The sequence below is a fragment of the Ursus maritimus genome, unplaced genomic scaffold, assembly GCF_017311325.1.
Source record: "Ursus maritimus isolate PB19 unplaced genomic scaffold, ASM1731132v1 scaffold_18, whole genome shotgun sequence".
Classification (NCBI taxonomy): Eukaryota; Metazoa; Chordata; class Mammalia; order Carnivora; family Ursidae; genus Ursus; species Ursus maritimus.
In genome coordinates this window covers 57,782,631-57,805,559 of record NW_024424230.1, presented here as the reverse complement: position 1 = coordinate 57,805,559, position 22,929 = coordinate 57,782,631, and the positions used below count along the sequence as shown (strand labels likewise).

General features: G+C 39.7%; 1 protein-coding gene across 1 annotated transcript in view; it reads left to right on the top strand.

Annotated features, from left to right (window-relative positions):
* PIEZO2 (piezo type mechanosensitive ion channel component 2) overlaps positions 1-22,929 on the top strand; it is a 441,880-nt gene that overhangs the window by 256,796 nt on the left and 162,155 nt on the right. Inside the window, exons 5-7 of the mRNA XM_040632733.1 lie at positions 1,291-1,453; positions 12,965-13,175; positions 14,473-14,686. Of these exons, the coding sequence (XP_040488667.1) occupies positions 1,291-1,453; positions 12,965-13,175; positions 14,473-14,686 (588 nt within the window). The remainder of the gene's footprint in view (positions 1-1,290; positions 1,454-12,964; positions 13,176-14,472; positions 14,687-22,929) is intronic.

The following is a 22,929-nucleotide window of genomic DNA, read 5'->3' as shown; positions in this document are numbered from 1 at the left end:
AAATCATCAGTGAGTTGTAAAATTACTAGTGATATATCAAACGAACGAATCATTTTTAAAACAATAGGTAAGATATGAGCTTAGTTTTGTAAACTCTCAATATGCGTTTTGAGGCACAGAGGAAGCTTGGAAAGGAAAGCCAGGCAGGTACATTCATGAGACTGCAGTGGTCGAAAACATTCAGACCTAAAGGGAGCTTGAGTATACATATTCTGCTCTCTCTGTATCTGTGTGACTTTAGGGAAATAATTTTACTTTTTGGAGCTGTAGTTTTGTTTTGTTTTGCTTTTTTTCATATGTAAAAGGAGGATTAATAATAATGCCTAACTTTATATGGTAGTTGGTTGGATGAAATAATAGGTATCAAGTTCTTAACACAGAGCAATTGCTCAGTTAGTGGTAGATATTATTAACAATGCTTTAATTTAATAAATGTTAACAGTGGTTATATCTAGGCAATGGGGGACTTGCTGTTTATTATATTTTATGTTTTTGTCAAAATATATAATGTATACATTAATGAATCTAGTATGTATTTGATCACACACATGCTTAGCCCCTAAACAAGTTTTATCTCTGATAAACGTTGAGTCACTTGCATTTGACTCAGATGAGATAAAGAAGGCAAAGAGTATACCTCTTTGGCACGGAGGAGAACAAATGGCCATGGAAAGCCCCTCAGTGGAATGCCGCTTGTCAGTGTCAGGCTTACACTTGAACCCAAATCTTCCAATTCCAAGTTCACCATCCATTCTCCAAGATTAAAAGAAGAAACCTACTAGGTGTGCCTTTCTTGGAACAGTATGGAAAACAAAATCAACTCCATATTCAAAATAACGAAGAGGTCCTGCTTTCAAGGATTGCTGTAAGATTTTCCCTGTTTTCCCTCCAGCTTTGATTTACATCTAAGGTAAAATATCTCCTGGCTGCTAGTATTGTCTAGTTTTTAACTGCTTCAGCTAGATTGCTGACACCTGTGTCTTTACTGCACATGTGGCTTATTTAATGACAGTATAGTTCATTAGCGTGTTTTAGAAGTGAGGATTGGTTTAGGAGTCTTTATAATATTTCTGAAACTCCAGTGAAACCCTGGTGACTTCCTGAATCTCAGCAGATTACAGAAGACTTTGAGTTTGATGAAAACCTTTCCTGTACCTTCTAGGCAGACACTGAGTATTGCTTTTTTAAAATTCATTAAGGAGATACAGACATATTTGAAGATAGTGTCACCATAGAAAGAGAAAAACAACTAAATTTCCTCCCACCCCCTCTTTTTTTTTCCCTCCATAGCTTAAAGGGAGCTGATGCTGGCAATGGGATCAGAGTGTTCGTGCCTGATATCGGGATGTTCATTGCTAGTCTGACCATCTGGCTCGTCTGCAGAAACATTGTTCAGAAACCAGTAACAGAAGAAGCGGCACAGTATAACTCGGAGTTTGAAAATGAAGAATTGGTAAATCTGATTTCATGCCTCTATCCTCCTTCTTTGATTTCTGAGGGCCTTGAACCTTGTAATAAGTCGTGTACGAGTGAAATGTGCATAGCACTTAAGCTTTGGGGTGCTTGGCTTCTGTTACGTTGCACAGCCCCTGTTGTAGTTCTGATGGTTAGGCATTAGCCATCCACACCTTGGCCATGAGGAGCCAGTTCAAGCAATATGAGGGCTGCCCTTCATGAGGCATTCATCCTGACCCAGTGTTCTTTTCACTCTCATCTAATATTATCTCAGATGGTTGACCTTTCAAATTCATAATATTGTGGCCCATTGTCTAGATACCTTAGTTATTACAAAACATTTAGAGAAGAAGTAACACCTGGTAGTTCTAGGACAAAAAAAAGTAATTCCTCCCTGAAGGGAGGCTTTCTGGCCTCTGTACCTTGCTCTTCAGAGTGGGCTTGTGTTAGCATATTTTGATCAAGTTATTTTAAAGTATTCCAGAGAAAAAAAATATATACCTTTGGAAAAGTGTAGGAATTGGAAAAATATAACAATAATGAGGAAACTGTTAATTTTTAGCTGTGTGTTTTAGCAGAAAGAGTTTCGGAGACTCAGGGAGCACGTCAGATCTCACTCAATGTGTGAGAGCAAGGCAGACAGCTCATCACTGTTCCTAGACCTGTTTCTGAACACTGCTCTGTTCTAATGACTGTACTTTGTTATGTGAGTTTCAGTGACATCGATTTAAAAAGTGATTGATTTGGTAATTGAAAGATGAAATTTACAAAGAAAAATTACTAAAAAGACTTACTCTGCACAGTTGGCACAAGACACAGCTACCAAATGTTTTTACTCAGAAGTTTTGGCAAGAACTTTTACCTGAAAAACTGAAGTTAATTGAAATCACTTACTTTGAGAATGGTAATCACAAAGGAATCAAGGAAGACAATTCTCAGTTATGGCAAATGACCTATGTGCCTCACAAATAAGTAGCAAATTGCCTAGTATAGTTAATAAAAACAAAACAATAAAGTGAGGATATAATTCAACAAATCTATACAAACTAGAAATGATATTACTGCCAAAAATCATTATGGGTAAAAAATACACAATCACATTGATCACATTGCATATCAATATCCTGCTATTTTTAAGGCAAATGTTAATAGGTGCTTGGTGTAAAAAAGCAATTATAGCAACGGAGCAACTAACCCTATCTTGCCTTATGTCTACAAACTATGCAGCACTTGTCAGTGCCTTAAAATGGGTTAAGACTATGAAAGTGCCTTTTCTTCTTGTTGGCTTTACAATTTTGAGATAAAGTTAAAATTTTAATTTCTAGTTTTACATTTGAACTTCAATTTATAATAGTTACAGTTTTGAAAATCATCTGGCTTTGATAATTATTGCCAAAAATTGTCCAAATTTGGTGAAAGTAAACCCACAAACTCTCCAGACTTAGGATTTTTCATTACTATTAGTTGTAAAGGCAAGATTGTTTTTCAGTTATCCTCATATTATAAATAGAGGATAAAAGATATCTATTGTAAATTGAGTAGACAGAGTCTGTAGGCGGATGTGGAAGCTACTAACAGTGGCTGTGTGATGTTGAGAAACTTGTTTATTCTCTTTCTTCTGCAAAATGAGAATGATCATAATCCTACATCATGGAGTTGCTGTAAGCACTAAATGAAACATCAAAACACACCTAGCGCAGTGCCTGCTCATTGGGTTGCTTAATGAATTGCTACTTGCTCTCCTCACCTTGCTTGCTCTTCTCCAATTGGAGAGGTCCTAGAGCTGTTACAAATTCAGAGTCCCCTTAGAATGATAGAAAGTAAAGTTGGGTGGTGACTTTGAAGCCAAACCACTCAGTAAGGGAGTCCCTTTTGTGCTGTATATCACAGACAGCCATAAAGAATTACAAAGCTTCTTATAAAATGAACTTCTGTCACCAAGGACAAATGCTTTTTTACCATAGGACTAGGGAAGCCTACATTGACTGATGGAAGTTAACGGATTTCAGGTTATGGTTAAGGTCACACATCTGGTGAAGAAGAAAGCACGGAACCATCACATGAATTAGTTCTAAAATCATGTTTCCTTTTTGATTTCACCCAGTTCTCAAAGATAGACTTATGGTACCTCTCTTCCAATTGAAATCCGTTTAAATATCTGTACTCTCTGTATTATTAATCACATTATTTAAAAATAACAAAAAGATGATAGACATTCTAAATATTATTTATTTGGGGCTTTGAGAAATACTCAATATCATTATTATAAGGTTGAATTTCTTCCCATTTAGATGTATTTTGGCCGCATTTAGATCTTAATTTCCATTCTCTTAGTGCATTCCATCCCCCCAGGTGACCGGGGAGGAACAGGCTGGTGGGTGAATCTTCTGAGATGAATCTACAAGGAAATATTTCGTACATGTGAACAGTCTGGCTCGAGTCTGAAAAGAATAGAAGCACATGGCCAAAATACGTAGGAGAATTTATACTGTTTTGGAAGGTCCCAACATATTTCCTCCCTTTTATAAATCTTGACATTTGCACTGTAGAATGTTTGGTTTTTCAGGATCCTTTGAAAGAATAGTGTTTGCTGGCATTGTTTCTTCTTTCATTTGTCTCAGTGGAGAAATGGCAAAACTAATCCATTGGTGCCTGCAAGAATTTCTTTTCAAATTCAGCATTGTTTTAAACTAGCAACTAATCCCTGAAGAAGACTCAGAGTCTTTTCTAATCTTGCTCAACTTGATAAGGAGGCTCAAATTTGTGGTTTTAAAGGGCATTGCAAATCCCTGGATTACTGGCAAAAAGCCCCAGGGGGAGTCAGCGGGTGGGAGGATCTGCCCTGGTATTTATTGCATTGTTACAGAGAATCTTGCATTGTCCTGAGAACAGACCTCAGTAAGGGAGCCAATTCCTCAAGTGCCAAAAAAGGTTCTCTTTGGACTGACACATCTGTAAGACCACCTGTGCAATGAAACACTTTGCAATTTCACCAAACTGCTGTTTTCTTGTATATTTCTGTACTACTAGCTCTTTCTAGCTATTTAATGAGATTTCAGACTTTATTTTTTTCGAAAGCAAATAGTATTCTAATATATTATTAATCCAAATTTATGAGAAACTAAATGTTTATTCAAATAGGAATTTTAGTCATGACTTGGTCTGCTTAAATTAGTCTGACAAATCAAATATGAAGCATAAAAATAATATTTCAGTATAAGCATCCACCATCTGTTAAAAATGCAGGGATGCAACATTTGGATCCTGCTAATGTTTGGAAATTCATTCTGAGCCTTAAAACCTATACCCTCCTTTCTAATATCTAATGTCCATTAGACTCCTACAGCATCTGCATTTCGGCACATAAAATGACCAGTGGGCCTCAAGTTTCAGCTTTGAGGTTCTTGAAGTTACTCTTCTTTTTTTTTTGAAGAGCAAGAAACAAAGAATGAAAGAAATCCATCTTTTAACTTTCACCTTCTAATAAGGCATTCAGCATCCCACCTGAGATTTAGTCCAAAATCACCTGTTTTAAGTTTTCTAGATCCTGCCTTTTCAGGCACGCAGACACTATCGACTGAAACATGGCAGCATTCAGTAGAGTGGGAAGCGGGGCAACTACCCACTTATCCTACCAGCCTTGAGCTCCATGGCTTTTGCTGCCTCTCAAGGTCATTCTCAGGTACTAGGCAAGAGTTTACTGTCGTATGTCCCCCAAAATGCAGCTCACTGGGTCTGTCTTCTCTGAGTTAAACACATTTACAGTTTGGGGGAATCTTTAATTGTGGTGATTTTAGATGCTATTAGTTTAAATAAAGAGAAAGTTTTTAAATGGAGGAAATCATTGGCCTGTTGTCTTCAAAAAGCCTCAGGAAAGCTCAGTATTTACAGAATGAGCTTCAGGATAAGTATCACAGAGACAAGTTCACTGTCTTTCAGCTACATCTCCCTGGACACAAGGTGAGAGCATGGAGTCCCTCTCATCCTTTCCTCTGAGAGAAACACACCTGGAGAGCATACCCACTTTATCATGTAGAAACTCAGGGACGTTACATGATGGACAGTATGTTAATTGTGTGAACTTTGCCTAGCCTGGACTTGAATATGTGACCGGTCATAAAAATAAAGGAAAGAATAAGCAATTAGGAAGGCAGCTCACATACTTATACATTATTAAAATAAAACCATTCCAAATTAAATATACCTTCATTTCTCTCCCATTTATTCATTCATTCAACAACATTTAACAGTGTGTGCCTATTCTTTGCTTTATTTTTTAAAGAAAATCAAAGCTCCGAAGTAGACTTTTACCCTTCTCAGTATGTCTGGGTCAATGTTTTCAGAAATTCTCAGAATATTTTATTCTGTCCTTGGTATATTTGACAGGCGATATTGCACATTTGAATTGCAAATAACAACAAGACACCCACAAGGGAAACTTGTTTGGGAGATTGCAGAGCCCCGTGTCCCTTCAGCAAGGGTAACATGGTTAGGCACACGTGCATGGGGGGGAACCTGTGGGCCCCACTCCTGCCACCTGCACCTGTTCCAGAGGGTCTGCCTCTCCCTCACTCCTGTGAGGGCGGTGGTGCTATCCGTCCTTCTCGAAGCTGTAAACACTGAGATGGAATTGTCACCAACTTAATGTCATTTAATTCCCCATGTTTCTTTCAGCGTATTGGTGGCATGTGTTTGAGGACAGGAGCTAGATCTCCCACTCCTCTCTGCACCCAGCTTTCCTGCTGACTGCCCACCCAAGTTCACAGGATCACTGTTCACCCTGTTGCCAGAGCCCCGAGCCCTGCTAAGACCCTTGATTCCTTGGATCCCTTACCCGTTATCATCAACAAGTCCTAGGGCGCTACCTTGACATTTTGTCTAACATCACCTTTCTCTGTCTCTCCTGCCACAGTCCTCATCCCACCTCTCAACCAGACCACGGAATAAGCTACAGCTGGACCTCCCCACCTCCAGCCTCTGTTCTCACCCTGTTCCTCTGCTACCACACTCTCTGCCTTATCCTGATTATCCTTGTAAAATTATAAATCAAACTATTGTCACTTCCTTGGGTAAAACACCTCATTGGATTCTCATTAAATGAGAACCAAATTCAGGCTCCTAACCTGAGGGCCATGCACTTCCTGCCTCCATACCCTCTTCTGGGCTCTGTCCCGCTCCTTCTCTGTGTGTCTTGGTGCCCACAACCCAATAGCTCTTTCCCTTCTGCCATGCAGTTCACTCCCTGCTCATTCATGGCTAGTTTCTCCTCCTTCATTGGGTGACCTCTTTCCCACAGAGTCCTTCACCGTGCACCGGCCCACATTATTCCCTGGTCTCTGTCTTGTTATATCCAGAACATTTATCACACTCTGTAATTATTCTACATACTACTTTTTGTTGTTGTTATTTGTTTTCTATCTCCCTCACTAAAGTCTAAGCTCAGTGAGGGAAAGGATCCCATCCGTCTTGTTCTCTGTTGCAGCAAATCTTGTTAGCAAAGTAACCTGAGATTGCACACATAGTGATGCTTATGTACCTATCAAGTTAATTGGTTAAGCACTGACTGATTAATATGGAGGCTTGTACAAAGCAATCCAAAGTATAAAACTAAAGCAGCAAACTGTAAGGGGTCAGCCCAGGGCCAGGATTATCTGCAAAGAACTGCTTCTCCCCCAGACTATCAGAGGATTTGGCAGGGCCAGGGCAAACCCACACACCTGTCTTGAGTGATCTCTCCTTGCTGTAACTGCAGAGAAGGATGGGTATTTATCCATGGGTACGCTTATTTATTCAGTACCTACTATGTGCCAGCATGGGCGAACACGAATATCTAACATTTTGAAAGTTAACATATTTTGCTTTGCTTTCCAGGACATTTGTCCTTTTTTTCCCCCATCATGTTTGCTTTGGGAATAACTGGAATTGGGTATTCCAAATCCCTGTAATCAGGGTTTTATATTCTCACTTTATAAACAGTTATATATACTTGGTTTATTTCCTCTGAGTGAGTGCAAACCTCTGGGATCCCAGGGCAAATTCCCACCCTGGGCCTGGCATGGTGCTCAGAGCAGAGCTCAGGCTCAGGAAAAGTTCTGAGGGGAGGGAAAAATGGGAGTGGAGGACGGGATGGAACGCTGTGGATTTCAGAGCAGCTAGAGCAGGGCTCAGCCTTTGAACATTTTAGTAACAAAGACATGCATTTTCTTTGCACCTCAGTCCATCAGAAGGTATTATATGGGTCCTGAATCTTTCAGGAAATTTTGGAGCAACAGGAAGGGTTGCGTGCCCTCAAAGTGCTGCTTTGTTATCACTCCCTGAATTCTTTATTTCTAGAGGGAGCACTGGGTGTGTCAGAAGTGCTAAACTCAGCTGTTTCTTATAGGAGGAAATGGATGGATGGTCCCTGGTTAGTAATAATCTCTCTAATCAGAGACAAACTGAGTAGATGGCATCAGGGTGTGTGTGTGTGTGTGTGTGTGTGTGTGTGTGTGTGTGTGTGTGTGTGTGTGTGTGTGTTTCAATACCGACTTGGTTTTATGGTATGCCATTAAGTGATTTTTTTAAAATAAACCCTAGAGATATAAACCTTTAAAATAATGGTCAATCCGATTTGGCTGCCCTCCATTATTGTTCATTTCCCTTTCAAATGTTTCAGGTGACTTGCAAAGATTGGTGCAATCTCTAACTTGGCGATTTGACCTGGGACCTTTTTGGAGGTTCTGATGCAGGGTCCATCGCAGAGCTATGGAATCAGTGTCCTGGAGGCAGGGGGATGTGGGTGGTGGCACCAAGCTCCACTGCTCTTGCAAGTTTGGAAAGATAATCTTCCTAATACAAGTGTGGCCGTAGGATGAAATATTTGTTTATCCGTACGATGCTGTCCCGTTGGGCTTACATAACATACAGTGATGTCACACAGGCGAGGCGCTCGCTCTGCTTCCTTCCTCAGACAGCATGGTGCCTATGGTTTGTCTCGTGCAGTGAGGCACCGCACTTGCCTTTTCCTTCCTTGGGCTCTTCTGTTGAGATGAACCCATTCTGCAAAGATAAATTGTTAACTTTTAATAATAAACAATGAATAAACAACTCATGACACTTTAGAAAAAGGTTCCCTTTGCCTCCAGATTGTTTGTTTGTGACTCTGATACACTCCCTCGAAATGTTTTTAATAGGGTGGTTTTAGCCACAAAGAAGAAAGTGGATTCATCTGATGAGAAGTTACGGGCTAACACGTAAAGGTTGACTGAAATTGGAAGGAGGGTCCACAGATTATTTACTTCGATGTATTTTCTAATTCAGGGAGTCTGCCTAGTGAATGATTCCAACACAATGTTTACAGTTTTGCCTGGTCCATGCTCCATGCCGAGCAAGGAGTCCGTTGATCCGGCGGATGGCAGCCTGTGCGTGGATTCTACATTGGCTGCCTCAAAATCATTTAGGGCAGCTCTGTGGTCATAGGGATGCCTGAGATTCGCTCCCAGAATTCCTCATTTAGGAGGTTTGAGGTGAGGCTAGATACCTGCCCTCTTAACGATTCCCAGGTGATCTCTAGGACCTACCCCAACCCAGGTTGAATCTTTGAGTACTCGGAACTAAAGAAAAATGGATGTTTGCATTCCACTAAGGCTAACTTGTGTCTTGACTGTCCGGATTGTGCGGGAATGACTGCTGTGTGCCGAGCATGGGGACGCAGCTGTGGGGTGAGATGCAGCGGCTGCTTGGCGCTCAGACCCTGACCTAGGTTCAGAGAAGCTTGGCCTTGCATGCAGTTGATCCCAGATGTACTACGGGAATACATGTTGGCACGTTTGAAGTGGGGAAGTTTTACCAAAGTCAAGTCGAAGGATTTACGTGTCTTCAAATAAGTTTTAGATGTTGACATGGGCAGTAATAACATGGATTTTTTTTTTTTTTTACCTTTCTAAACTATGAAGTGTTCTCTTTTTAATGTGTAAGATCACTCTGGAATCAAGGGAATTATATCTTCATTTATAGCTACTCCTCCTTAGTTTCAAGGCCAGAGTCCGGTTGCGTTCCAGTGCCAGGAGAGATTACAGCTCCCACGAGCAACGTTGCTTGTTAGTAAATACATCTGAGCGAGTGGACGCTGTTCCAGAGGATTCGTGTTTATACTTCACCACACGAATCATTTAGGGGGAGAAAGCCTGCCTGTTAAAAAGCAGGCCTGACGTGACTAATGGCAGTTCTGGCCCCAGCCTGGACAGTAGGGGCTCACAGAGGCCAACCTGGCTCACTTTCGGCTTCTTCTCAGCTTGGCAGGTTTAGAAAGCGTTTCCAACTGAGGGCCCCAGGGATTCCGGTACAAAAATGCTAAAACCCTCAAGTACAGTGGTATGTTTATAAAAGGCACAGGGGCCCCAGTCCTGCCCAAGAGAGGTCAAGGAAATGCATTTGTCTAACCTCACAAAAGTTCTTGACCAGAGAACTTTATTTGATTTAATCTATATCCGTAGCAATTCTACAGTTGAATAATGAGCCATTTATTATGAAAGTTAGGAGTGTGTTTCTGAATGGGACCCAGGCAGCTCTAGCTGTGTTGTTTCTCCATGTCTCCTTTTTCAAGTACGGTGACTGAAGGTTTTGGCCAAACTTTCTTTCTCAGAGAGGATTTTTATGTGTCGCCCTGTTGTGAGGAGGAAATTAAGCAACACATGCCCCATGAACAGATGGTTTGTATGTGGATGGCAGTGTGGGCACCATAGCAATAGGTTCACGGGATGGGTCCCCACAGAAACTCTTGGGGGAGCCAGAGCAGGTGGAAAGGAAGAGCTGGTATGGAACCTTGGGGCCTTAAGAGCTTGGGAGGGGATCTCACAGTCAAGGACACATTCCAAGCATGTCCCACGGCCAAGGGAGCCTGTGGACTCTAGGTTCCCCCATGTGGTTGCCTGCAGGGAGTACTTCTAGGTGAAGATGAGGATAAGGCTGGATAGACAGACTGGTTCCAGGTGTGGTAGCGCCTGAGAGGAGGGCAAGCTCTGTATTCTCTCCAGGTAATTTCATCAGACCCCTGACTTTAGAAACCATCTCTCCACCACTGAACTTCAGATAGACCTCTCCAGTTTCCACCTCCCCCAGCCCTCCAAATTCCTGTGCTGGCTGCCCTTGGAACATCTCCAACAAGAAAGCCTGAAGGGCATCTCAGAACGGAATTCCCCAACCTGCTCCACCCTTCCTTATTCCCATCTCCTCAATAATGACAAAAATACAGGAATTGTCTTTGCTTCTTCTCTGTCCCTCCTCCTTCCACATCAAATTTACTGACAAGTTCTGCTGACTTGACCTTTAAGACAAACTGCAAAGACATGAACCTCTCCTCAGCTCTGTGATCACAGCAATAGCCTCCTAGCTGCGGTGTCCCTTGGCATCACCATGTGAAACAGACCACATCATAGCCCTCACTATGTGCAGTGATTGGCGATCAAACTCCTGTTAGAGTGAGTTCAAGGGAAACGAGGCATAGGGGAAGTGATGCCATGTTTTTAGCCAACTCTTGGAGAGTCACTTTGGCAAATGTGGGTTGGAAGGGGTGTGGGCTGGAGATGGTGAGGCATGTTTTTTGATTGATGGGGAGATATGGGAGAAAGGGAGCATGAGGTAATACAGGGGAAAGGGGAGGGTGGCTGGGACCGTCATTCTCCCTGGTGTCTCAGGGCATGTAGTTCATCCACAGTCACAGGACAGGGGCGCCCGAGTGCCTGCTGCACAGGTGAACTTTGGGCTGATAGGCTGAGGTGCCAGCCCTGGGTTAACCCCCCTTCTCTCAGTGAAGTAGTAAGTGGGCTTATCAGCTGACAATGGGTAGAGTGAATTGGTGGAAGAGGATGTATGTCAGGGATCATGTGCCTTCTTTCTGAACATACCATGGAGACTTTCACCAGCTCTTCCCTCCATCTGGAATGTTCTTCATGAGGATTTTCACATGGCTGGTGACTATGACATTCAGATCTTGGCTTAAATGTCACCTCCTCAGAGAGCCTCTCCTGACCTCAGAATCTAAAATAGCCATCCTGCCACTCACAGTCACATCACCCTATTTTAATTCTCTGACTAGCATTTGTTACTGTGAGATATTCAGCTTGTTAATTTTCTACTTGCTTACATGTTTATCACTGCATCTCTTATGAGATATTAGCACACGCTAGGCCCTGAATCTATAGAGAAATCTTCATGAATAAGGATGAGACATTCCTTTCCTTCAGGAAAAGATGCAAATGTGTCATGATGGAATACAGCTGAACCCAGTTTGGGTATATAGACTTGAATAGGCCCGAGATTAAATTTGTGTGTGTGGTGTAGAGGGTGAGTGTGTATCCTGTACCCTTTGCTTCAGCAATAGCATAAGTTATGGGTGGCCTGAGCCCTTCTAGGCAAAGAGAAGATCTCTAAGTTCTCAAGGCCACTCAGGACTAACTTGAACTTCATATCAGCCTTCCTATGCTGGCTTCCTTTAGTGCACATGGGCATAGTTAGAGGTTCCGTTACCATTGGTGAATATTAATTTAAATATCTGAACTAAGTGGATCAAGGAAAAGGCTTTAAAATGGGAAAAATGGAGAGGCTGGTCTGTACTCTTTAAGCCCTAAAGAAACGTCTAAACTGGGCCTAAAGACCCTCCTGGCTCTGCAGCCAGTGCAAGCTTTTCAATTGGGCTCAAGAGAAGACGGCCAGCCTAGAGGCAAATGCAAACAAAACCTCACGCATCTGAAATAACTTTTGTCTTAAAGTGATGGCTTATATTTCTAAGAACTTAAAAAAAAAAACCCTGAACCTTTTGATGTATTCTTTAAAAACGAAACAGACAAAAACACCTTGTATACCCAGTTTAAGATAATGCATAGAAATATGTATTTATTCTGCCCATGCGTTTCTTCCCTAAATCTCTGATGATAGTACTGGGGTGCTGAATCATTCAGGATCGAACCAGTATATCATTTTTTAAAAGGATAAAATAGGAAGTGACTATGTATCTAGTCAAGTAACCCAGGACCACTCACCATCCCATGGCCAGGAAACACTAAAATAGTGGACAAAATTTACTTCAGAAAGAAAAGGGATTTCATAACTACTGATTGGACTCACCCTTTTGGTTAAAGGCATGGATACTTTCCTCAAACTACCTATCGCCTTGGTGGCAAACTATAAATGTGTGAAACCGAACCCAGATTGATGAAAGTTAAAATTTTGATAGATGTTTCAGTTTCTTCTTCTGCCTATAGGAAATGAGTTCATGTGGCTCAGACAACATGCTCTTCAGGGCCCTGTGATTGGTGACCTTTCCTGTTTACTTCTTCGGGAAAGATCCAAGTGACTTGGGCTTTCACAAGCACTGTCAGAGACCTGGGGGGACATAAGTGGTTGTCTGCATTTTTCCTCTGGTTTGTGAAGTTCACCTCACTGACTGACCCATAAATTACAAACCATATAATCTGCTGGGTGGAGAGGCAGAGTTCTGGACTGCAGTGTTTTCTGTTTCTTCTTTATTTAGGCTGGAGGAGAAAAAATAGATCCAGAAGAGGCACTGATCTATGAAGAGGATTTAGATGAAGGGGACGGTGTTGAAGGCGAGGTGGAAGAGAGCACAAAATTAAAAATGTTCCGCAGACTTGCCTCTGTGGCCTCCAAGCTTAAGGAGTTTATCGGCAACATGATCACCACCGCTGGAAAAGTCGTGGTGACGATTTTACTCGGTTCATCAGGTGAGCATTTCCGGCATTGGATGGAGCACAGGTGGTAGCACTTGGGCGAAGAAGGAAAGACATGGCTGAGGAGAAAATACAGATAGAAACAATTCTGGTTTGTGACACCAAACTCATAAGTGTAGATGCTGGAAAACTGGCCACATGTACACAGCACACACATGGCAATCATTTTTCCTGTTCACTTCTAGCGTTTGTGTTTTTAGTTGGTTTCTGTCAACCTCCGTAAAGCCATCTTTTCCTATATCTGAAGTGATGTCATGTTTTAGGTGTAGATCCGAAAAACCACTCTTCTCCCCCAGGGCCCACGAAGGGCAATGGGCTCTGATGAACAAAGTTGGGGTTCCCCTCCAGAGCCACTGTGCGCCTTCTGAAAACTCGTCTGTTTACACTGGGTCATTAGTAATCTTAATTGAACTCTCCAGGATATACTATTTTTCTTCCTCAGATTGTAATCTTGCAGCACAGACACTCACTTCCTTTAAATCTTGGCTGTGGACCACTTGTTCCATAGTAACGTTATCTCCATCTTCTCCCTCCTTCCATCGCGCTGTTGGCAGCTGCTCCAGAGCTGCTGTGAATTTTAGTCCATACCTCGTCGTTGAGATTGCAGGAGGTGAAACAACATGACTGTTTTTTTTAATAGTAAAATTAAAAAGCGTGAAAGAGAATAGACTTTCTCGAGAAATATATCCCAATATTTTAACGAAGAGTCATTTCAAAATGCCCCCCACAAACGTTTTTAAATGCCTGTCAAAGAATTACCTCATTTTATGTACCCCTTTGTGGCAATAGTGTAGATCAACTTTTGTTGGGTAGGGCAAAGTTTTAGTGGGCCTTGGCCACAGATGTAATATTGTTACGGAACCTACTTAACCAAAAAAAAAAAAAGTAAGTTATTATAAAAATGATAGCAGGGAAAGTTGGAACGGACATACAAGTATTCCTGAAAAACTGGGGGGGAGGAGTAGAAAGATGGAAATAGGCAAGCAAATATGCTAAATTCTATTTTATGAAAAGTAGATATTTACTCTGCTCAAACACCATGGGAAGAATTTCTTCATCATCTTATGTTTGCCTATACTTACAAATATCACTTTAATAGAATTTTTATCACAACAAAAACAGCATAAGTTCTGATTTTATAAATAAAATGTGATTCATATTTTAATAGCTTGATCCATTCCTGAAAGCATGTGAAGGAAATGTGTATAATCTCTAAGAGTTACAGTTCCTGAGTGGTAAATGATTTCCCGGTTCCGGGCAAGTTGTCATGACTGTGTCTCTTCTTCCTTAGGTATGATGTTGCCATCTTTGACCTCATCTGTGTACTTCTTTGTGTTTTTGGGTCTGTGCACCTGGTGGTCCTGGTGCCGCACATTCGATCCGTTGCTATTCAGCTGTCTCTGTGTTCTGCTGGCGATTTTCACGGCGGGGCACTTGATTGGACTTTATTTATACCAGTTCCAATTCTTCCAAGAAGCAGTTCCGCCCAATGACTACTATGCAAGGTAAGAGAAATGGTGAAGGCATTTCAAGGGGAGCTACTAGCCCTCCTTTTTGATCTTGTTTGAATTTGCAGGGGTTCTTCCCAGTTCCAGTTGATGCTCTCAGCAAAGGTTTGGCGAGGTGGGGGAAGCAATCTAGCACTTTCAAGTTATTGAATGACAAAGTCTAGAAGGAAGTAGAAGGTCTTTTCAGATGGAAGTGCTGCTAGAACATGGAGAGAGGGGAGGCTGCTGTTAGGTCACAGCTGTGGAAAGAGATCACAGAAGAACATTTTACATCAAAGAATTTAAAAAAAGTGTTAAAGCATCCAGCTGGAAGATGCTCTCACAGGCCAAAGAGAGCAAAATATGATAATGAATTGATTATAAAAATATAAAAATAAAAATGCATGAATTCATGAAGAGAGAGAGAGAGAACTAATTTGCTTCAATTGAAGACGACTATTACACCAACTCCTTACTTTGAAAAATGGGAATTAAAGGTAAAGAATCCAGCATTTACTTTGACTTTCTAGAAGGAACTCTAGGTGATTCTCAGTTGATGAGACAAAACCCACCTTTACAGGATAACACCAGCTAATAAAAGGGGAAGGAATAATAATTAGAAAATTACTACATCTCGGTTCTTAATGAAATACTGATTCTCATTGCAAACTGAAACCATTACTTGAAAAAGTTGTTGGGCTAAACCATGTTTGCAGAATGACAACGTATAATCTTGCTGATTATTTGGCAATGGCAAAGGGAAAATTAAACTTTTGTAATGGTGATCAGCATCACAACCAGTTGATTAAACTAGTACTACCCAAAGTGGGATAGCTCAACATTTCACACTTGTGATATGATGCAATATGAAGTATATGGCATCATATTGTTGAACTTTTAGACCTAACCCCTGATTGACAGTAATAGATAAAGGCGAGAAAAATAATGACTCCCCAGGAAAACAATCAGAGAAATACAGAATGTAAATACTATAAGAGAAATGATCTGATCTCTAAAACACTCAGCATCATAAAAAGAAGTGTGTGTAGAGGCAGCAAGGGGACCGACTGTTCTAGTTTAAAGGAGAACTGGGGAAACCCAGCAAACAGATGTGAAGCCTGACTCTAGATTACATCCTGGTTCAACCACGAATCTCTAAAAGATATTTTGAGGTTAAAGGGGGTAAATTTCAGCATTCATTCGTTATTAGCTGATTGTATAGAATCGTTGTTAATTCTTAGGTGCATGATTGTTGTGTGGGCATACAGGAAAATGTATGATTGACATTGGGTTATCCGTTGTCCTGTTTTAACTTTCTGTTTCCGTGGAAAAATCTATAACCAGAAGTTACAGAAAAAAGAGAGTGGGGGAGAAATGACGGGAGAGAATGTGAGGGGGATGAAAGCAGTGCCAGCATCGTTGTCTCTGATGTGTCTGGGAAGTGGTGTAGGTGCTTTTTGTCCTCTTGTTGAGAAATGAGAACCTGCAACTGAAAAGAACATGAGAAATATTATCATCCTGATGATATAGATTTGCATCCTTCTTTCAGGGGATCTTCATCTGGTTTTCATGTGATAGTAAATATGAAGCAGCAATGTGTGTCTGGACCTCCTCACCTTGATTTTATTGATTCATGCATAAAATCTGTCTAGTTTGTAGCTGTGTCTACACAATGCTAGAAAAAAAATTCAAGTTCTGAAACCACTAAAACAAGTTAGTACTCAACACACTTACAACCTAATTCTAAACCCAGTTGGCATAATCCGGACGCTTAACAAGTAAACATTCAGCCTATAAAGAGAAGAATGTTACAGACACATTAAAACTGAAGAAACGCAATATGGAAACAAGCTAAGGGCTCACTGACAGATGAATGGATAACGAAGATGTCGTGTATATGTACATACATACATGTATCTGTATATAAACACAATGAAATATTATTCGGCCTTAAAAAAGAAGGAAACCTTGCCCTTCATGATAACGTGATGAAACTTGGGGGCATTCTGCTAAAGAAATAAATCAGACAGACTTGTCCACTTACATATGGAATCTAAACAAAAGAGTCAACTCATAGAAACAGTAGGAAAGTGGTTGCCGGGGTGACGTGGGGAGGAAGGAAGAGAGGTTGGTAAAAAGATACAAACTCACTTATGAGGTAAATAAATTATGAAGATCTAATGTGCAGCAAGCTCCCTATAGCTAATAGTATTGTATATCATATACTTGAAATTTGTTAAGAGAATAGATCTTAAGCAGTTTCACCAAAAAAAAGTAATTATGAGAAGTCATTGGTATGTTAATTAACTAGATTGAAGTAATCATTTCACAATGTACATGTATATCAAATCATCACATTGTACACTATAAATGTATTACAATTTCATGTGTTGGTTATACCTGAGAAGCCTCTTTAATGGTGCAGATTTATGTAATATTTATTTATTTTAGGCAGGAGTGAATAAATGCTAGATTTCAGTACAGACAGTAGTTTAGACTAAATGAATCCTTTGGTTTCTTTTGGAGATTTAATGTTTGGCTTATTGAACATGCATAGAAAAAATGTTTTGTGCTGTTGGAAGGGCTGACTTTTGGGGGGTGATTTAATTGGAAATGTAAATATCTTCAATATGCCAATAACTCCCCTCCCCCTAGCTTAAGGATCTTTCCTGCCATCTAGAGACTGATGATGGGAAATACAGATAATATTCAGAACGACCTTGAAAACATTTTTTTGTATCAAGGATCAGCTAATAAATATTTTAGGCTTTGTCACAATTCTTTTTAGAAGCCATTGTAATGCAATAAAAATTATAAAAAATAGTAATAATAATAAAAAAGAAGAAGCCATTGTAATGCAAAAGTTGCCACGGACAGATTTAAAAGAAAGGCGCGGTTCTCTTCCAGTAAAACTTTGTGGACACTGAAGTTTGACTTTCATATTATTTTTACATTTCACGAATATTATTTTTCTTTAATTTTTTCCAGCCACTCAAAAATATAAAAGCAAAACAAAACAAAAAAGGTGAAAACCGTGGTTAGCTCATAAGCTGTACCAAAACAGGTGAAAAACAAGGCTTGCAATCTATGGTGTAGATAATAATAGTCCTAATGGGGTAATAATGTACTGTATTTATTGTTCACTTGAATCATCACAAACAAAATTATAATTATTATTTATTACATGTAATAATAATCACATTACATATAATTATAATTGCATTTTGTTGATGATCCATTTAAACAGCTTAAAAGGTCCATTACTATAATCTTAAAGAGGTAAGTCACTAAGTTAGGTTGCTTAATAGGTTATAGACAGTTTGAGCTAAACAATGAAATATAAATATAAATATAAATAAATATAAATATAAACATAAACATAAACATAAATACACTGCCTTGTTGTAGATTCCCATCCTCCCTCCATTCACTTGGTGATAGCAAGGCATTGCATTTTAGTCCTAGAAAGCTTGGAAATTAACATATCTAAAACAATAGCTTTTTTCATAAAGTGTGATTCCAGTCCATTGTTATTAACCCCAAATTCTGAGTTGGAAGAAAACAAACTGGAAAGTGGCAAAAAAAATCCTCACCTTGCATGGGCATTTGTCAAAAATTTCATAACCACAGAAACTCCAGCACATATACCCAGCTTCGGATGTGGCTGTTCTTAAAACAATCCAAGCCATTTTTTTTCCTCTCAAAAGCTTTCAAACGCATTCTCTGGTCAGAATTATCTTTATTTTTGGAAAAACTGAATTGATTTGTTTATCATAATACATATTTGTTGATGATTATTTGGAAAAATATAATGAAGGATAAGGAAAACCACCTTTTAAAAATGTAATCCTAATTTCCAGAAATAAATACTGTTTACTTCTGTATTCTGTCTATATTCTTCCAGAATTTTTCCTAGGCATATATGTGCCTTTTTAAAACAAACTTTGAATCATAATGCACATACTGTTTTGTAAGGGTTGGTCAAGCAAAATAAAACTTCAAAACAAATCCACATAACTGTATGTAAGATCGGGAATGTACCAGTCAACATAGTTTGCTTAATAGAATAGAGTCATACAACAACTGCTATTCTGGAAGGTGTCCCTAACTAAAAACGGTGAACTAAACAAAATTTTTCTTTGCTAATGCAGTGTGTAATCTCTTCCAAAGGTTTTGTATTTTCAAGGGAATCTCTATAGACAGCAAACACCTCATATTTTGAAAGACATGAAGCAAGATTAAAGGTGATGGGCTCATGTTCAGATTTCTCCGATTATACCTGTGCTTATCCTCACCTGTTTTCCTACCTGTAGGGCTGGCCGCATTATGAAGCTCTGAGTCTTGGACAATTTGTGTCATGCAGGTTTTCTGCATTAAAAGTGCAGAAGGTGTGCTGGGTAGGGATGGAAGGGCAGTTGGACCTGATTTATTCTGCATTGTCATGAGTGGCAGGCTGGTTTGAATGCATAAACTTCTACTTATCAGTGGCATGAATTAAAAGCCCATTGTAACAGTTTGGCAGCTCACCATTGACTACGTTTCCTTGTGAAGGTGATACCAAAAGTATTTTTGAGTTGAACTTGTCTAAAAACAATCCTGACAAGAAGTGGGTTCTTTGTTTGTTAATCTTGAGTTATCTCAATAAAACAGGTAAAAGTTGTGTTGTAGGCCAGAGTAGAAGATGTGACAGAAGACTAAAATGCCAGCTGTTTTCTTAATTATGATGGAGACACATGGAACACGTACATTTATTTTTTGACCTTATTAATGGACCTTTTGTGTATGATATACATTGGGATGAGTAGGTCATTCTTTAAATTGTCTCTTCTGATTTTCAACTGGCTTTCGTTCCAACTCTTGAAGTTTCTCAAGAACATTTGCAGGAGTTACTGTAGGCTTTGGAGTTGTTTGACCAAATTCGATTTCTTCATCTGCTGCCTTCTTCACTTTAAGATGTGCAACTCAAACATGAGAGGGCGGGAAGGAATAAGAGAGATTTTTGGACCATTCTCTGTGAAAGTAGGATTCTTTGTAAAATAAATACACAACAGTTTGCCCTACGTTACCCTTTTAGGTCCTATTTCAATAATACTACTGATAAGAAAACGCATTATGTTTAGTGAAGGAAAATCTTATTTCAGTGTTAAAACAATATAAAAAAGAAAAAGCAAAGCCTAAACTCCAACATCACGAATTAACTACTCTATGAAAAATGTTAAGAAACAAACATTAAGAGTACAATCTCTCATTTATTATATTTACACTCTCTTAATGCTAGTCATAAAAATATCAGTAATATGTAAGGAATAAAAAAGGCTTCAATGCTGTATGTCTTTTTCTTCTGATTTGGGGAAGCCAGTGGGTCCTTTAGAAAAATGGAACAATGAAATCAGTTTTGCTATTACATCTGCTGCAGTTTGCTTTGTAAGTTGTTGTATTATCCAGGTTATTTTAAATAATGTGCTTTTGTACCCCAGCCCCAGATTGCTATGTTATGCCTGTCCTGAGTTGGAGTAATATAAGGTTTAGTTACAAAAACAGCACAGAAAGACTAAATTGTTGTTAATGGAGACAAGTTGGCAAGAATTTCATCTGAAAGCAGTGCAGGGGCACCTGGGTGGCTCAGTCCGTTAAGTGTCTGCCTTTGGCTCGGGTCATGATTCCAGGGTTTTGGGATTGAGCCCCACATGAGGCTCTCTGCTCAGTGGGGAGTCTGCTTCTCCCTCACTCTCCCTCTGTATTCTCTCTCTCTCTCAAATAAATAAATAAATAAAAATCTTAAAAAAAAAAGTAAAAGCAGTGCAGTGTGTGTGGGGGGGGGGTGTGTGGATCCATGTAAAGCAGGCCATTTTCATGGTAAGGAATGTAAATTCACCCAAAGAAGTTAACACGTTTTCTTTACCTTTTTGTTAAAAGATGGCACTGGCAGGTATCCATGGAATTATAGTTGGTGGGTGATAAAATGATAAACTTTGGGTTTCCTTTTGAAAAGATTCTTAGTGATGAAGTGCTTTATTCTAATGTCTCAAGCAGAGTTCGCTTGTGCTTAACTGAAAGGTGAAAAATAGAAGCCAAGAGAGAAACTGACTTTCCACAAATAGGTACAAAATCAATAGAACATAAATACTTGAACCCCTGGGTCCAGATGGGCAATTTGCCATAACCTTATGGTCACTTAGGGTAAGTGGGTGTGTTGTGGACCCAGGATCCCTGAGAAACAGGGTGCCCTACACAGCCAGGACACCCGGCCTTGCGTACGAAGCAGCTCCTGCTTCTGACCAGGGGTAGAAGCCTTGGCACAGGATGTCTATCTAACCTAGGGACTTAAAACTTCCCAACCTCACTTTCCAGAATTTCAGCCTTGATTAATGTTGTGGACCGAATTTCTCACCTTTTGCTTATTGACAGCACCTGAGACCATTAAGCTGTTCTGCCCCTTGTGCCGTTTCCTTCACTGGAAATGCCCTACTTCCTCATCCCACTTTCTCCTACTCTTTTCTCAAAACATAGCATATGCTGCTCCTTCTGGAACCTTCCATGTTTCCTTCTGGAACAAGAATGATCTTCTGGGCAATTACTCTATGCAAACTTACTTCCTTGCACTTGCTGCACTGGACCATAATGACCATCTAGGAATGTGTCTCCCTGCTAGGTTTGGGTTTGGGTGGCCTGGGTACTCTCAGGCTCTAACACTATGGATCACACTGCTTTCAGGAAATCCCTGTTCAATCTGTTTTCTGCTCTGTCTCCGCAACGCTTGCATTTCATCTCCTTGTGCACCAAAATAAAGTAAAACTTGTTTAGGCTTTTCCTGAACTCCAAGCCACAGATGAGGCCACTGGCTAGAAGATGTATGGGAAAAGTATTCCCAAGAGAGGTTACTGTGAGTTTCAGCATACCCACGGCAGTCCCACTGCTCTTCTCTGTGGTACCTGTACCCAGTTAGTGAATGTCAAGTTCAGCGAGAAACTGAGGAAACTACAGTACATGTGGTTCCTTACTTGTGGTGTTGGCAAATATTTACTTTTTGCTTGAGAAAAAAAATGATGGTTTTACATTTATTTATTTAGAAAATTCAAAAATAGCTTTATCCTTGATAGTTAAAGTTAACATGGTTAATGTAGAAAGTAGCTTTCACTTTTGAAGAAACTAGAGATTTCTGTTCATACTCAGTGGGTCTTAGGGACTCAGTTTATCTCTTGTTTTTGAGAGACTTTGGTTTATATTTCTTACTTTCTCTGGACTTTGTCTTCAAAATGGGAGAGCCATGGTGAATACTGATGAGATGATGTGTACAAGGGTCTGCCCATGCCTGGTAATCAGAAGGCGATTAAGAAATGTTAATTCTACTTTTCTCTGTAGTTTTGTGTGTAGAAGGAATACACAGTATGATTTTTTTCCTCAGTTTTAATGGAAAATATTTGACGTATATCACTGTATAAGTTTAAGGCATACAGCATGGTGGTATGATATATATATATATATTATTTTAATTTTTTATTATGTTATGTTAGTCACAATACAGTACTGATTTATATATATTATGAAATGATTACCACAATAGGTTCAGCAAATGTCCATCTTCTCATGCAGATAAAATAAATAGAAAAGACAGAAGAAAAGAAAAAAAATTGTTCTCTTTGTGATGAGAACTCTTAGAATTTACTCTCTTAACAACTTTGCTATGCATCACATGACAGTGTTAGCTGTGGTCATCAGGTTGTGCCGCACATCTCTAGTACTTATTTATCTCATAACTGGAAGATTGTGTCTTTTGACCACCTTCCCCAGTTCCTCTCCCTCACCTCCCCACATCTGGTAACCACAAGTCTGATCCTTTTTTCTATGAATTTGGATTTTTGTTGGTTGGTTGGTTTTAGATTCCATATGTAAGTGAGATCATACAGCATTTTTCTTTGTCTGACATATTTCATTTAGCATAATGCCCTCGAGGTCTATTTGTGTTGTCGAAAATGATAGGATTAAAAAAGAAGAAAATGATAGGGTTTCCTAGTTTTTATGGCTGAATAATATTCCATTGTATATATATATCCTACAACTTATCCATTCATCAATTGATGGACACTTAGGTGGTTTCCATGTCTCGGCTTTTGTAAATAACGCTGCTGTGAACATAAGGGTACAGATATCTTTCCCAGTTAGTGTTTCCAGTACCTTTGGATATATTCTCAGAAGTAGATTTTCTGGATCATATAGTAGTTCAATTTTAAATTTTTTGAGGATCCTCCATACTGTTTTCC